This window comes from Haliotis asinina, chromosome 2 (genome assembly GCF_037392515.1).
Source record: "Haliotis asinina isolate JCU_RB_2024 chromosome 2, JCU_Hal_asi_v2, whole genome shotgun sequence".
Lineage (NCBI taxonomy): Eukaryota > Metazoa > Mollusca > Gastropoda > Lepetellida > Haliotidae > Haliotis > Haliotis asinina.
This window is the reverse complement of record NC_090281.1, coordinates 17,605,003-17,619,048: the sequence shown is the minus strand read 5'-3', so window position 1 is coordinate 17,619,048 and position 14,046 is coordinate 17,605,003. Positions and strand designations below refer to the sequence as shown.

Genomic DNA, 14,046 nt, shown 5'->3' with positions numbered 1-14,046 from the left:
AAACACAGAAGTAATCTTCCCTGTTATCTCCACTGCGAGGTCGGAAGGTCCCTGGCACTTTGTAGCATAACCTTACATTTCCTGTACACACGTCCGTCCGTGTTATTGTTATATAATTATGACGGAAGACAGTTCTTAGAAGCAAAGATGTTTGTGTCTGCTCCACAACCGACGTAAAAATAGAGAATTTTATGTTTTTTCAGTCTTTTTTGCATCATGGAAGTTTCGTGAAAGCTCGAAAGTTCGAAAAGAATAAAAAACAAACCCAAAACAAAAAAACCCAAGAAAACAAAACAACAAAATACAACTGAAATAGCGAAAAAAATGATTAGACTACCAAAGTTGCACCATTAAGGGTTTGTACAAGATGTTTCGTTTTCATAAATAGCGTTATTCTTGTAGTGTTAGATGCAACTCGTCCGCTTTCAACACAGGGTCATTTTGAGGCAACGAACACCCCATTTGTGACCAGCTCGTGTTATTCCGGAGCAAGCCGAATAGATGCGGAAAGGAACGGGTGGTGACGAATGAACTCCCCTTTTCAGAGAAGATGGTTCCGTTGTGACAGATGACATGTGTACCACTTAACCTTGAGTTCTGATGTGCAATCACAGAAGAGTCTGTGTCAATCCTTGCATTGGCGAAACCTTTGAAAATTCCTTGATCCGTCTGTGCTATGTTGTGTTTTAACGGTGTCTGAGACGGGTACCCTCGGTATCACAATATGCTTACCCTTTCCGCGAACACCTGGTATCATCACTAATTTTCAGGGATGTGTTCATCATTTCCACCATCTGTTATCCTTTTATGCTCCACGGTATGGTTCGGGAAAGCTACGTTATGTAAGTTTGACATATTGTAGTCATCATGCCATCTTGAAACAATGATGAAACCTTCTGTATTAATATTCCACGAATGTTATAAATAGGAGCTCTGTAATGTCATATGTGGACCTGCATAGGTGCCCATGAAGTCGACAGTGCGTAAAAATATCAGTATTGAGTATTCTATACTTAGCATATTTTTTCTTCGATCAGAAAGGTCACACTTGAACTTACATTTTATTTTTGAAACAAATCACTCACATATGGTGTAACGGTGAATACAGGAAACATGTACAATGAATGAAGACTAAGTGAAAATATACACGTTTTGAACATGGAATCAAATACAACTTTTTAAAAAAAAAATTATGCCTGGTTTTGTTTTCGCTCCAATGAAGAACCGGTTTCCTTCATCAAAATGAAAAAAGTGCGTTTCAGATATATATTATAGCAGTTTTTAGATGGTATTTACTTTCGAATGTTTCAAAATCTGCCGCTGAAATCCGTTGATAACCTTTTGTTTGCCTTGAATTCTTACGAAGTGTAACATGAGATTTTATAGCTGTCAGGATACTGGACTGGCCACAGATTTCATTGACCTCACAGTTCTCTGCAGCGACGGTGCGCGTGCAGTGATGTGCGGAGTTGTAGGTAAATAATTACAGGTAACTGTGACGTCAGACGAAGTCTGGACATATAAAGTGAGGGGACAGGTAAACTCACCTCAGCTTTCTTTGATCATGGCTCCAGCTAGCCTTCTCAAGTGTGTTCTGTTGGCCTGCATCCTCTCAGGTAGGTAACACGCATTCAGTATGTATCAGTGATGTCTTAGAACAAAACGTTCGCAGAAGTCTAAACACAGACGCTGAAGATTTCATGCATACTAACTTACTCCTGAGATATGAAATATAATGGTTCTGTCAGATCACATAAATAAGATTTTTAATAGGCTAAAGGATAAATGGAGATAAATAAGTAATTTCGTGCTTGTAGGTCGATTTCTAGTTTGTGCACCATGATGGTTTATTCATATTTAACACATTGATGGTATACTGCTTGGTTAACTTGCGTATTCCAGCTTTAGTATTGCCCAGAGAGCGGTGGGCCACAGATAAGATGCCTTATTAATCACATGAAAGGGTCTTAACGGTTAAGCCAGATGACCACATGTGTTTTCGTCGGAGTCACCAATGATGACCTGTTCAAACGATGTGGTCTGGCATTGTCATTCGCGGAATATCTACCCTTAATCATGTTAATTACACACCCATGAGTCAACATTATCACTGACAGGTCAAATGTCCTTTGACACTACTTAAGCAGATGCGTTCGGCATTCACGTGGGATGCCACTGCAGACCATGACAGCGCCATGCCAATGCAGGTCAATGGTCAGACCATGACCGACCCTGATACTGTCGAGCCTAGACGACTCTTGTTGGCTGTAATAAAGCGTTATGGTCTTAATCGCTCCAGGACGCAATGCTTTTCGAAAGACTGCACTTGTATCCGAAAGTTGTCAGTGGGTAAGACTGTATACGAGGTTTCCAAGGTATTTAAATGTACCCAGCGAAACACACTTGTTCAAGTCACAATCTGTCAAACTGGCCGCAATGTGCAATGATATTAAATAACCTTTGGATACATGTCCACTATGTCCAAAACGGACATGTAAACAGTCTCTCATTTGGTACAGCACGTCTCCATTACAAGTGTCACCCCCACTCCCATCTCGTTGGTGTAAATGCCATATATTACATATAGTATTCCTACGTTCACAGGACCTTGTAAAGCTAAAACCTACCATCAAGGTATGCACTTACGGGGGTCTTTGCACTGTCCTTTAATACAGTCTAAGACCCCGTTATTGACAGTACATACGTTGGTGCGATTATACAAACCTAAAGTGCGCTTCTCACTATATATTAGGTCATCTCTTGTTTTCCCAGAACAACAGCATTTGGGGTTTTTGTTTTGGAGGGACAGGCTTTACTTTACGCTAGAAAGACCTCTCTCCAGGTTTTACTTTTCGTTAGTAAGACTGCTTCCCAGGTTTTACTTTTCCTAACTTTATATGGACACCCACAGGGACTTGTATCTCTTAGAAACGGCGTTCGAAAGACGTATAGGTGTATAGACCCTACTTTAGTACTATATAAAAAGAAAGGGATGTAACGAAGAAACCATCCCCTCCTCGATCAAAGTTACATGTCACGAACAGACTCGGGCCATCCGATTGGTGGAAATAAAATATACAGTGGGAATGACCAGTCCCTCGTCATTTCCCTCCCCTGCCGGATTTACATTGTCTGCCAAAACCTCGGAAGCGTGTTTTCTCCTATAAATAGAATACGCTCGCCTCTTATTATGTAGCTCTATGTTTACCTTATTCCACCAATGTTTTCTTCCCCTGATAATCAAAGGATTAGGGTTAGGTTTAGGGTTTTGGTGGTTTAGGGTTATGATTAGGTTGGACTAGGGCTGCGAGTAGAATTTGCTTAGGGTGGCCTACGTATCCTTTAGTGGCTTTCCAACCTTGATCGCAGTTTTTAGCATTACAAGCCCTTGTGCCTGGGTTTAGCATATATTTTACGAGCAGGACCTTCTTTTCTACATTGGCACAGCTATTTGGCTATGCCGTTATAAAGCAAATCAGGGGATGTTACTGAGCCTTTCCCACCAAGGTACTCAGCGCTGAGCGGTCTCTATGCATAGGGGGTTCAGGTATCCCAGGGGTATAAGGAAAAGTTGTATCCCCTGTCCATGGCAGGATCAGCTAGGACAGAATCTACGCTTCCATTCTAAGCCGACATTTGGAAATGCAGCACCACAGACGTTCTGGTTTCGTATAGTTCGTTCGAATCATAACGAGGACTCACCAAACGATTATAGGATGATTTGCCAATACCGATGGTCTGGACATCTCCACTCATCAAATAATTGGGAGCATTGCGTTATTGTCGAATTTGGGAGCGCGGTAGACGAGCCGGCTAATGCGCTAGCATGTGATACAGCGAGCTTGAGATTTCGGACTGTGACCGGGTGTAAAGACCTGGGAGTCAACTTATTGTGCAGGCTCTTTCAGTGTTGTCACAACCCCCAGTGTACACTACACAACCCAGTGCACTTAAAAGAACCCATAAATCCATTGGTAGACGACCCGATGGTGGCCACATGAATACGTGCAGACACCTAGTTGCGTGTACAGCAAACTGCAGTAAAGTTGTCCCGCGAACGATGATCTCTTTTACGAAAGAGTGACAAGCATCGAGTGTCCATATGTGGACAAAGTATTGTGACTATGTGTCCCAGTCCACCCAGCTGTGAATATCGGGTACCTCGTTAGGATGAGAGAGACAATAAACTCACTGCTCCTAGTGGCAGCAAAAGTTGTAAACTTCCCAGGGAGTTGGGATTAACATCCAGTGATCGAGAGAAATAAATACCAGCGCACTGAGCAAGCACTAGTTACATGGATTTATACGCCATATAAATATCCTAAAATAATGCCAATCTTTACAATGTATATGCTAGTTCTTTGTGTCTATGATTATAAGGTTACACCTGGCGGAGTAGCCAAGGTTAGAACATGACAAACCCACTACTGGTGTCCCCCGTCGTGAGACTGGGAAAGCGGCGTAAAACAATCATCACTCAGTCAACACAGTCACCGACATACAGCTTGACTGCCGCTCACTTGCTCGCTGTTTGTATTCGGAAACCCAAATTACAACATTAATATGATTTGTATGTTTTTCAGGGAATATCACGGATAAGGTGGACCAACGCAATTATGAAACGTAGGCGTTGCACGGCACTGAGCTATTCCATTTGGTTTGTGAAGCGGAGAGCAGATGTAGGCTAGTTCACGTGCTGTACATGACGATGAAATTGATTCCGTGCGTAGATGCACACGCCTGAATTGCTCATTAACTGTTCACGTGGATAACCTGGGCCCCTTCGCTCGCAATGGCAAGAGCCAGTGGGCGGCAGTCATACGTGCTAATACGGGCCAATTGTCTGGTCGGTGCTAAACTTATTTGCCAGTAATAACCAACAATTCGAGATGGCCCCTCAGTACTAAATACTTACCAAGCGCATCTAGATTAGTTGACATTAGTGTCAAATATCTATCATGGCCTGGGACAAAAGTCTGCAGTTAGCTTGCAGTTAGCTTGCAGTGAAGTACACGTAAATCGTTCTGAAATATATGTTTCACTGTTTTGGCAAATATACCATTAAGTCTCATAATTCGTGATATTAGACAAGTATAGCCCTGCTGACCCAAAATTTTTAGACTGTTTACGGGTGTCAAGCAACTTCTCGTACCCTGCATGCCCGGCATATGTAGGTGATATGTGGATGCGGAGGTGCTCTTCTTAAAATGGAAGCAAAAACAAACCAGATGACATGCTGGAGTGAGTGAGTGTAGTTTTACGCCGCTTTTAGCAATATTCCAGCAACATCACGGGAACATCAGAAATGGGGTTCACACATTGTACCCATATGTGGAATTGACCCAGGTCTTTGGCGTGACGAGCGAACTACATGTATTTAACTACTGGGCTACTCCACTGCCCCTGATATTCTGGACGCGAAAAGGACGATGTATGTGTGTGCGTGTGTGTGTGTGCGTGTGTGCGTACTGTTGTATTAGCACTCGCACAGCCTAGTGGTAACGTGTTTGCTCGTCACACCGAAACCACGGGAATTCCTCAATAGAGCTGTATTATTGTTTAAGCGTCGTAAAACAATATTCACTCATTCACTGTTTGTTTTCATCATCCCATTTGCGGGTCGTCTCTTGACTTCGCACGCCAAGCTGAGTGCGCGTTAAATGTCACGTGTCGAAATCGACGTTATGCGTGACCCTTCCCTGTCCAGGGATTAACACGAATATGTCAAGTCTTTACTTTTCTGTTCTGTGACTCAAACAGTATTTCAAATATCTTCTCCTCAAACATATATTTATTTATTCCTAAAACGCAACCCATAGAACACATGAAAGTAAGCATTTGGGCACCCGTCTTTAGTTGTTTAGTAGATTCTTAGGCAATTACGAGGGACTCGTCAGTGTGTAAATATCAGTGGGCGATGTGCTGTCTCTTGTACTGTTTACTTTTGATGTAACTAGCCTGTACTAAACGTTTCAGATATATTTGTAAAATATACAACGTCATATATCTCCGGAAAACATCTAACGTTAAAGGCAAACTATATGTGTGAACAATGTCAACAGGCCCCAATTTCTCAAAACAAACTTATATTTTTACTCATATTTCAAGCTGAATGTTCAACTTCGCTGCATTTCTAAAATAAAAGCGCCCCGATCTACCCAGCTAAAACAAATAGTCTTCTATGTTTGAGTTTAATATCGATTTCAGTTTCTTCTGGGAAAATGCATTTTCCTGCGTTTTCTCAAATTTGAGTAAAAACTCTACCTTAAGTCAAAACTCTGACTTCAGTTTGTTTATCGATTGAGATAAATGGTCTCGTCCAATAAACGTAATTGTTTGCTAAAATACTTCCGGTATTCCAAACAGTTTGTCCCCACCGCGAAGCTATTAAACTGACATTCCAGGAACTGCAAACAGCGAATTTAACCTCGTTTTCCTCATCTAAATAAAAAAGTAGCAATATAATAGAAGGGTTCAATTCTATTTGTTTCTTTACGTTGCGTTGGTCAAAACATTCTTTCATAATTTGCGAAACTTTCAACCCGTGCCTCAAAACGACAGTGCCAGAGAATAAAGGATAACTTTTTCCACAATACTTGAATTCAAACTAAATAAACGTAGCGAAGTTTCCACCGGGGCCTCCTTTCACATAGCACTAAGATGATCGTAAGACACTAAGGTAACCTTAGTACAGTGTTAAAGAGTGGGAGTTAAGGTTAACCTGAGTTAGGATTGCTTCGTGAAAGGATCCCCTGGATATTGTGAAGTCGCTGCTAACAATATGTGTACCTCCCTTTGACTTAGCCATGATCTCACATAGATTTAGTGAGTGAGTGTGTTTAGTTTTACGCCGCACTCAGCAATATTCCAGCTATATGGCTGCGATCTGGAAATAATCGAGTCTGGACCAGATAATACAGTGATCAACAGCATGGGCATCGATCTGCGCAATTGGGAACCGATTACATGAGTCAAACAAGTCAGCGAACCAGATCACCTGATCCTGTTGGTCGCCACTTCCGACAAGCATGTGCCACTGAAGATCAATATTCTAAAACGGACCTTAACGGGTATACAAAGTCATAGGGAGCCTGTTTACTAACAAATAACTAACAAATTGAATGTTTTCTTCAATAAACCGTTGCACAACATATTTGTCTCACCCTGTTGTTGCTTGAATATATCCGATGACGGCACAAAACATCATTCAGACACTCATTCTAATAGAAGTCATCCTTGCTTTAACTGTATGCTCTGCATAACCTTCAGCACTTCTGAACATCAGTGGGGCCGCACACGTATGAGTAAACGCCATGTGTGAAAAAATTAAGTCGATGCCTTTTTGACTGCTGTTTGTGATGGTTACACAGTTAAAAGGCTACTCGCTTGCCAAATAATCGCAAAAGTTCAACACCTTAACATTTGCATTCCAGCATTTTGACTTGAGACGATCATGTTTTGTGCTGATATTTGTGTGCACGCCTTCTGCACTCCTGCCGTCGCTTACATTCAACACTGCCATTTGAAACACTCTTATGAACCTATCTCCGATTTTGCCTGTAGTAAAGTATCTTTCTTCCAGAATCAAGCAGCCCTCTGCTGTGACAATGCGCTGATAATTTCTAAAACTAGGTTTTGAAGTACACGTTTCGAAACCTGATATATGTTGTTAAATTTCGACTTGAGATGAGGTTTTGAAATGACCATTATTTATGACTGATACAACTTGGTCGTGCTATCACTGATCGTAAAACATCACACTATTGAAAACTTCCATCGTATATGGTTTCGAACCCCCAGCGCTTCCCTCTCTAGGTTGGCTTTATCCTCTACGCTAGAATCGCTGTGAAGAAGGAGATTGTCAGTATGAACTACGTGTTCCTCACAATACGGGTATTGCGGATAGCGCACGTGCTGGGCACGGGTAGCGCGAGCAAGGCAAGGTGTTGGCCACCAGCCGCATCCAAGATGACACCAGCTGTGCCATCATTTATTATCCCACGCGACGTGTTTTGCAGGGGATATTAAAATGCACTCCGTCCGTCCGTGCACATTTATCTTTTCCGGAGCAGAACTCTAAAACCGTTCAATATTTCTTCCTGTAAGTGGCATGCATAATTATGTATGTAATTCCGTCCGATAAAGCTAACATCACATTTTTCAAACTGTTTGAGAGGCATTCTAGAAGTTGCTGAGATAAAGATGACAAGAATTTTTATGGATGATCAACTTCTTTATTGCAGGGTAGCGACGTTTCGGTATAGATTCTTATACCGTTTTCAAGCGTGTGGGGAATGGCAGGGGGAGTACAATCTATATACAGCAGAGATGAGCATGTGATGACAATACAACAATAACAGGATTAACAATAACTATTTGAGGTAACAATACATTAGAGAAGTGTTGAGGTAAGCTGATTAAGGACTGAAGCCAGCGGCTGAGTTGACAGAAGCCAGAGTGAGATGAGTGGATTAATTGGTGGAAGCCAGGGTGAGTTGAGTGGATAAATTGAGACTGGGGGCCAGAGTGGGTTGATTAATTGGTGTTAATGATGCAGTTGAATGCCGGAGAGACAAAGACGCCTTGATCCCTGTTGATTGTTGGGTTGTGTCTGCGGATTTGTACTTTGCCTTTAGGGTGTTGTTGTTGTGTACTGTGTTTCCTACCGTTGGCCTTAATGATTGTTTTGAGGGGTGTTCCTGTTGTAAAGTAGGTGTCAATGCCTGCTTGTTGCTTGAGTAGGCGACTGATGTGGTGTGATGTTTTGCCGGTGTATGGTAGTGAGATGCGTATGGGAGCGGGATCAGGCTTGGTAGTAGTGGGTTTGGGAGGTGGGTTGACAGTGGAGTTAATGACACGGTTAACAAGTTGGGGGGGTAGTTGTTTAGTTGAGTGAAGACATGCTTGAGATGGTTTAGTTCGGGTTGAGGAGAGACAGGATAGGTTTAGGGCACGGCGGGTGAGGGTAGAGATGATGCCCGTTTTAGTTCGGAGTGAGTGGTTTGAGTCAAAGTGGAGGTATTGGTCAGTGTGAGTGGGTTTACGATAGACAGAGGTTTGGTAGGCATTGACACCTACTTTACAACAGGAACACCGCTCAAAACAATCATTAAGGCCAACGGTAGGAAACACAGTACACAACAACAACACCCTAAAGGCGTCATCTACAACATCAGCTGCAGCTGCGGCAGCAACTACATTGGGGAAACATCCAGACCACTCAACATACGCATCAAAGAACACAAAACCTCCACAAACAAAGGTGACACAAAATCAGCCATTTCGGAACACATCACCAAATTTCCTGACCACAACATCAACTGGGACACTGTCACAACACTTGCTAGCAACAAACATGACTTCAAACAACGCAAACTTGCTGAAGCAGTACAAATCCGCAGACACAACCCAACAATCAACAGGGATCAAGGCGTCTTTGTCTCTCCGGCATTCAACTGCATCATTAACACCAATTAATCAACCCACTCTGGCCCCCAGTCTCAATTTATCCACTCAACTCACCCTGGCTTCCACCAATTAATCCACTCATCTCACTCTGGCTTCTGTCAACTCACCCGCTGGCTTCAGTCCTTAATCAGCTTACCTCAACACTTCTCTAATGTATTGTTACCTCAAATAGTTATTGTTAATCCTGTTATTGTTGTATTGTCATCACATGCTCATCTCTGCTGTATATAGATTGTACTCCCCCTGCCATTCCCCACACGCTTGAAAACGGTATAAGAATCTATACCGAAACGTCGCTACCCTGCAATAAAGAAGTTGATCATCCATAAAAATTCTTGTCATCTTTATCACATTTTTCATTTTTAGTTGTCCCAGCCCAGAATATCCGATGTTTCGACTGCAACAGCGGGGCCGGTTCTAACGGCAATTGTCCCGCGAACGGTGACCTCTTTTACGAAAGAGTGACAAGCATCGAGTGTCCAGAACTGTGCTTTGCCCGAACACATATCTGGCACCCTGGGGGTGAGTACACGTCACTTATACCTAATACACTGTGCACAGTAGGGGGTAGTCTGTCTCACAGTCCCTGAACCACATCATTTTGCCGACTGCCAGCCCTTAAATGAAGGAACTCTAGATTTCATCAAGCTCAGGGATCTCTGGTCACCTTGGGGCTCCCCTTTTCAGTTTATAGAGGTTAGTTTGTTGCTATCAAAAGTATGTGTATTCAGAGACCTGGGGAACTAGTAGCTTACCAACGAGACTGTGACCGAGGATAAACGGTTCACCATAGACGTAATTACGCAGTTGACCCAGTGACCTAGATGCACGGTCGTTGTTCAAAAGAGTACAAAAAACCTTAACATCTACGTCCTACCCGCTGTGATATAGCTGAAATACTGCACCCCAGAGTCTCGTGCAACCCAAATCTACGTAAAACCGAACTCCCTCCCTCCTAGTTTGTATTGTTTTTAATCAGTGTTACTTTTTTTTCGGATTTTACAAACCCCCCGTCAACTATCTAGGACGATGGTTAAAGCGTTCGCTCGTCTCGCTAAGACCTGAATTCAATTCAAAACATAGTTACAATGTGTGAACTCATTTTTTGGCATCCCATGCCGTGATGTTGCTGGAATATTGCTAAAAGCGGCGTAAAACCATCTACAGGCACAACGAACCCTTCTCCCAAAAGCAAAATAGCCTTGGCTCCGTTTCATAGAGTTTTCCTAAAGCCATAACTGCCGTCTGTACATGAATAATTGTAGAAGATACGCTGGCTTTCTGGAACCGACCAAGCGATACTACGTACGATACTTGTACGTATACAATATGCGGTAAACTATTATTCGTCTTTGAGACGTGGAACAAATTTAAGCATTATGTTACTTTGGATTACAGTCATTTACCGTGGATGTTCTAGTGGGTTCTGGCTGCCGCGCCCCCTACCGACGTCCGGCTGCATGACCGACTCAAGGGGAGATACCTGGTGTTTCTGCAACTCCAATGAATGTAATACAATGCAAATGTAACGAGATAGTGTAATCATGAGACAATGCCGAATTATCATTCCATAGTCAGACTTTTTCTTGATGTATATAATTTGTGTGTGTCACATAGCAATTTGTGTGTGTGTCACATAGCCTTGTATGCAACTTTTCTCTGAGCGAATAATGCAGAGACAAATAAAAATGTTTCGTTTTAGTAAAATTAGTAAAGTCACATTTTCATTTCAAGGACAGCCTGAAAAATAAGCAGCAACTTCTAGAAAGACATCATAAAATGGAGTGGATTTTATTAAATATGCCGGGTGAAAGCGGCCAACGCAATTCACTCTGTATAGAGTTCCGTCTCTTGCACTTGGAAAGCACCATTGTTCGTGAGGGTATCGCATCGTTTTCCCCACCGACTCAGCTTGTCGTAAGAGGCGACTAACGGGATCGGGTGGTCAGGCTCGCTAACTTGGTTGACACATGTCATCGGTTCCCAATTGCGCAGATCGATGCTCATGTTGTTGATAACTGGATTGTCTGGTCCAGACTCGATTATTTACAGACCGCCGCCATATAGCTGTAATATTGCTGAGTGCGGCGTAAAACTATACTCACTCACTCACTCGTTTTCCCCACACCGTTGACACACCTTTATATAAACTGAATGGTTGGTTGGTTGGGTTAGTGTTTAAGGCTGCACTCAGCAGTATTCCAGCTATAAACGGTGGTCTGTAAATGACTGAGACTGGACAATCTACTGATCAACAGCATGAGCATCGACCTATACAATAAAGACCCGATGACATGTGTCAGACAACTCGGTAAACCTGACCACCCGATCCCCTCGAGTTCAAGCATGGGTTGCCGAAGACCAGTTCTGACCCGAATCTTCACCGGTTATAACCGGAATACTATTCGAAGGAATCAGCTAGCTTACATGCACTGACACTTTTCCCTTGGCGATGGGATAGCTTATCTGGAGGTTACAGCGTTCACTCATCGCGCCGAAGACCCGGGTTCGATCCCAACATTGGTACAATGTGTGAAACCCATTTCTGGTGTCCCAAGCCATGATATTGCTGGAATATTGCTGATTCTGCGTAAAAATAAATTCACTCGCTACAATTTCCCTTTTGTCGGCAAATCAATCCCCCGATATAAAAAGTAGGATATATGTGTTCCCAAAGAGGCTGTGTGTGTGAACATACATGCATCGCTAGACCAAATATGGGACCGATCTGCTCAGGCTGATCTGCTGCCTAGTGTCTGCTGTTTACTACTGGAATGACCTCATAAATCTAAATGACATCATAATTATTATTAAACCCAGATGTGCTTAGCTCGAGGGAAATACGGTCTTGATGTAGCAGAGTCACCCGAGGTGGTAGGTGAGAGATGACACTGCTACAGAGAGGTGTATTTATCTTATCGACATATTAAATGTACAACATATCAATACATATTGAAGATCGCCGCCCACTATATGACGTAAGCAAAATGGCGTCTGCCTCTCGAATGGGTTTTTAGAATCAGTGAAACATTCTGACACGCAAAAAACGGCTATGTGCCATGGTTATCTGTGTTAAGTTGAATGTGCAAAGGATTCATAACATTTAATAGTTTAAAACAGTGAATATCGGTAAAAAAAATTGTGTACACAGTGAACTCAAAACCAGCGAATCAAACGGTTTTCAAACTCCAGGCACTCCATGCGTCATGTAATTGCGATTGTTTGCGATGCAGCTTCTCGGAAGAGAGTTTGGCGGTTATCGGGTAATATTTTGTCTGGTTGTCACTCTCCTGGGATGTGTGACACGAAAACTTTATATAGAGTCAGTGACCAATGAAATTAAAGTATTTCACATTGCTGTAAGATAATATATATTGTAGGAACGTTTGAGGACCATAATATTTCTGTAGAAACGTGTAAATAATATCTGGCTGCTTTGAGTGACAACTTCTTTGAGTAGTGCTCCTACTGCAATTACAGGCGCATGTTCGAGAGCCTATCGTTCTATCACGTTAACATAACATGTTTACATGTAGCTGACACTTCCATGAAATACCAACAGAAGTGACGTCATAGTACCATTTTAGTCATAGTACACAGAGGCGAACTACATTAGACAGAACATGTGAAGTAATCAGGATCACGTGACAGCCATCAAAAGAAACAATGTTGGACGTTCACGGTCGACGCCTAAATCTTCCGAGGAAGTAATTACCGTATACGAAGCACACAAACAAACTAGCGGAACGTGATACACACAAACATATCGGTCTCATCGCTGTTCGTCCTAAAGTGATGTTTACGACACAGGCAGTGTGGTGCGTGTTTTGTGGGGTGAGGGACTTACCTCTACAGTTTCTCGTTTAACCGTGGAGCATACTTGGTGTGAGTGGATCAGAGAGTATGTGAGTGTTTCGGAGAGTATGTGAGAGTGGTTCAGAGAGAGTATATGAGAGTGGTTCGGAGAGTATGTGAGAGTTGTTCAGAGAGTAGGTGAGAGTGTTTCGAAGAGTATGTGAGAGTTATTTGGAGAGTAGGTGAGAGTGGTTCAGGAGTATGTGAGAGTGTTTAGAAAGTTGATGCGAGTGGTTTGGAGAGTATGTGAGAGTGGTTCAGAGAGTAGGTGAGAGTGTTTCCAAGAGTATGTGAGAGTGGTTCGGAGAGTATGTGAGAGTAGTTCGGAGAGTATGTGACAGTTGTTTGGAGAGTAGGTGAGAGTTGTTTGGAGACTGGGTGAGAGTGGCTCAGGAGTATGTGAGAGTGTTCAAAAAGTTAATGAGAGTGGTTTGGAGAGTATTTGAGAGTGGTTCAGAGAGTATGTGAGAGTGGTTCACAGTGCATGTGCGAGTGTTTGCAAGGCTTTGACGGATTGCTTTAGGGAGATTGTGAAAGTGTTTGAGCGAGTAAGTGACAGTGTTTGTGAGAATATGTGAGAAACGTTGAGGTAGCATGTGGGAGTGAATGGGAGAATGGTTTAATGTGTATGAGACTAGTTGAAAGAAAAGCTGACAGTAAACAACTGTCCAGGTTTATTCATTCCGTATACGAGTACGGTTGAAATCGCATGATTACAATAAA

At 42.6% G+C, this 14,046-nt stretch overlaps 1 protein-coding gene across 1 annotated transcript; it reads left to right on the top strand.

Annotated features, from left to right (window-relative positions):
• Positions 1 to 1,564: 1,564 nt before the first annotated feature.
• Positions 1,565 to 10,997, top strand: LOC137273084 (uncharacterized). The gene is made up of 3 exons (XM_067805533.1): positions 1,565 to 1,616; positions 9,835 to 9,990; positions 10,867 to 10,997. The coding sequence occupies exons 1-3, from the start codon at positions 1,565 to 1,567 to the stop codon at positions 10,995 to 10,997; spliced, it is 339 nt and encodes a 112-aa protein (XP_067661634.1).
• The last annotated feature ends 3,049 nt before the right edge of the window (positions 10,998 to 14,046 follow it).

Excerpts from the sequence above, each read along its gene's own strand:
- LOC137273084 (XM_067805533.1), top strand. The coding sequence starts at position 1,565 with ATGGCTCCAGCTAGCCTTCTCAAGTGTGTTCTGTTGGCCTGCATCCTC. Across the intron at positions 1,617-9,834 it reads GTTGGCCTGCATCCTCTCAG|TTGTCCCAGCCCAGAATATC; the intron begins GTAGGTAACACG and ends TTTCATTTTTAG. Across the intron at positions 9,991-10,866 it reads ACATATCTGGCACCCTGGGG|TCATTTACCGTGGATGTTCT; the intron begins GTGAGTACACGT and ends TTTGGATTACAG.